The sequence below is a fragment of the Sardina pilchardus genome, chromosome 9, assembly GCF_963854185.1.
Source record: "Sardina pilchardus chromosome 9, fSarPil1.1, whole genome shotgun sequence".
Classification (NCBI taxonomy): Eukaryota; Metazoa; Chordata; class Actinopteri; order Clupeiformes; family Clupeidae; genus Sardina; species Sardina pilchardus.
This window is the reverse complement of record NC_085002.1, coordinates 4529034-4532031: the sequence shown is the minus strand read 5'-3', so window position 1 is coordinate 4532031 and position 2998 is coordinate 4529034. Positions and strand designations below refer to the sequence as shown.

Genomic DNA, 2998 nt, shown 5'->3' with positions numbered 1-2998 from the left:
TATATCACGAGGGTTTGGGTCGCACGATGAGGAAAACTCTGTATCTCACATTTTATTGTTTCAAATCCACTTACTACAACTCAACATTAGGACATTCTCTATGCGATTCACATGACATGTACGTATGGTCATTCGGGTGGCAAAATTCACACCAGGATGAAGGATGCCTTTGTCTAGACTAGTAGAGTATTACATGATGTTACAGCACGGTTGAGAAAGCGAGAGTTGATTTAAAGACTGTGTGTGTGTGTGTGTGTGTGTGTGTGTGTGTGTGTGTGTGTGTGTGTGTGTATGTGTGTGTGTAGTAGTAGTAGTAGAGTTAGGCACAAGGGAAATCCTCTGTGTGACAGATGGTGTGGAGTGGTAAGTATATCAACATACACACATACACGCAAACCCAGTCACTGATGCAAAGCCTACTGATTCCTGAGTTTGTGATTTTTTTTTGCTGATCAAGTTTGTGTTTCTGTGTGGTATAGAGGGAACCAGAATCACTGAATACCAGGCTTTGTCATTATCAAAGGTTAAAAGAGCTAAATTACATCAACCATTCCATATCACTAACCAAAAGTCATAAAATAACTGCTTATAAATTTATTATAGCTATCATGTTCATCATTTTATCAATTATGTTTCCTCATATGTGAATGAATCTTCACTTAACCCCTGATGTCCTGGAAGGTGGCAATTCCCTTATGGAACCCTGTGAGCAGGTGCTCATTTTTAAGGTACTTCTCCACCTAGTGGACAGACCACGCTACTGCACCTGCCCTACCTCCTGTCAGCTGTACCCTAATTTGTCCTTGACTAGGCCCTCTTCAACTCGCTGAGAAGGTCAAACTCAACAAATGGCAGCTTCATCTAGACCAGGCGCAAAGGAAACACTGCTGGATGGTCCAACCCGCCCACAGTGGTCACAGTTAAGCCACATGAGACGTGTTTTGAGCCTCTTCCTTTCAGTGAGAAACAAACAAATGATTAGCAAGAACAACTGGATGCTTTAATTACTTTTTTTTTTTTTATTACTTTGTTACGACACTTAAATTCTCAAGAGACAGCCCCAGAGCAATGAGACAGCAAGGAGCTGACATACAAATACATATGTACAGAAGCTGTGTCTAATCTCTCACACACACACACACACACACACACACACACACACACACACACACACACACACACACACACACACACACACACACACACACACACACACACACACACACACACACACACACACACACACACACACACACACACACACACACACACACACACACACAGGTGAGAGCAAGAGGCAGAAAACCTTGTGGATTGTAATAAAAGACTGATAATGCACACATCAAAAGTTCAAGACTACAACATCCCACCTCCCCCCTCTTTCAAAAACAGCAAGGAGAGCCAGGCTTCCACATTATCAATGTCCACGCACTACACCAACACGTCCTGTCTTTAAATCTTAGAAAAATTAAGCACAGCTCAACAATAACATCAACAGGTTTCATAAAAAAAAGCTAAATATTTTCATTGGCATTTCTCTGAGAGGGATCCACCATTAGCTACTTCAGAGTTCTGAAGTGGTTTTCTGCAGGGCACCTGTACGGATCAACATTCCCAGCAGCAGCAGGAGCAAGGTCTTTAAATATAACTGGAAACAGTTCTTCCCAATCTTCCCATTCTCACTCAAAATGGCTCCAGGAGCTTGTGTGCTTCCTCCCCTGCTCTCTTCAATGTGATTGGCACAGACAGAACATGCAGAAAACATTCATGTAAAAAGTACGGATGACTGTCACAGCATTAACACCTGACTGTGTAAAAAAAAAAAAAAGAGGGGGAAATAGAATTTCGCTCTCTGCTTTTCAAATTGTTAACGCTGAAAAAAATCACAGATAATTATTCTATAAAATCAGCCGGTAGGACCACTTTGTCGTTTTCCAGTTTCTGCTTTTTTTTTGTTGTTGTTTTGTTTTTAAGCCAATCACAGAGCTGGGATGATGGGCAGCTGTGCTGAACTGCCTGCAGGTGCTGCAGCTGATGAATCGCTTGGTCCCCACATCGCGGAGGAGATCTCGGGGGTCTCTGGTTTCTCCTCGGGCTCTTCACTGGCGCTTGGCTTTGTACGGTCGCGAGCGTTTCCTGCGGTCGGGCTTCCGCTGCTTGTGTAGCCGGCCGATGCTCACCCCTTGACGCCGGCGCACGGAGATGTTCTGCTCCACGAGGTTGGCCAACATACCTGCATACAAGCGGTCAGCACGGATCAGTACCGAGAGGAAAGCAAAAGGGACAACCAGCGGCCAGTCACAAAAACCAGGGCTCGGTTTTCAACGATGAAATCTAGGAGTTTGGAGTCAGGTTCCTCACATCCATCGTCTGTGGAGACTGTTCTGCAGTTCATACTGCAGAATTCTCAAATGACTCCAGAAAAGCATTCATAAACACATCAACAAAGAAAGGTCTACAAAAAGTAGCTAGCTTTGCCACAGCAGGATATCTCGGTTTATTTTGCCGTATGACCAAAATGAGGGAAAGGAAAAGTGCCTTGACAATGTCTGAGCCTCTGAGCATTGTTGCTCTATAGGCAGAGTAGTTTTGACACCAGAATCAGATATCACAGAGCTTCCTATACTGAAAATGTTTTTTTTTTTAAATGATTGGAAAGCGCATATCATAGTGCCTGCAGCCACAGAAAAGGAACTATTTCAGTTGGACAGCTTTGGCAAGAAACTCATTTTGGTGATAGCAGCAGCAGCAGCAGCAGCAGCAGCAGCAGCTCCACAGAAGCTAGAGAGGCAGTGGGGATGTGTGCGTGCGTGCGTGCCAAGCCAGCGAGAGAGCTGACATCACAGGGAGAGAGAGAGAGAGAGAGAGAGAGAGAGAGAGAGAGAGAAAGAGAGAGAGAGAGAGATGGAGAGAGAGAGCACAGAGCTGGAGTGACAGAGGGAGAGAAAGTAAGTGTAAGTGAGGGGGAGAGAGAGAGAAAGAGAGAGAGAGAGAGAGC

General features: G+C 44.6%; 1 protein-coding gene across 2 annotated transcripts in view; it reads right to left on the bottom strand.

Moving 5' to 3' along the window:
- Window positions 1–979: 979 nt before the first annotated feature.
- The window catches only part of bap1 (BRCA1 associated protein-1 (ubiquitin carboxy-terminal hydrolase)), a 14528-nt gene continuing 12509 nt past the window's right edge, over window positions 980–2998 (bottom strand). The window contains exon 17 of one of the 2 annotated variants that reach the window (XM_062545361.1): window positions 980–2233. In XM_062545361.1, coding sequence (XP_062401345.1) covers window positions 2100–2233 — 134 coding nt within the window. In that variant the 3' untranslated portion in view covers window positions 980–2099. The remainder of the gene's footprint in view (window positions 2234–2998) is intronic. The other variant, XM_062545360.1, reaches the window with a different exon arrangement.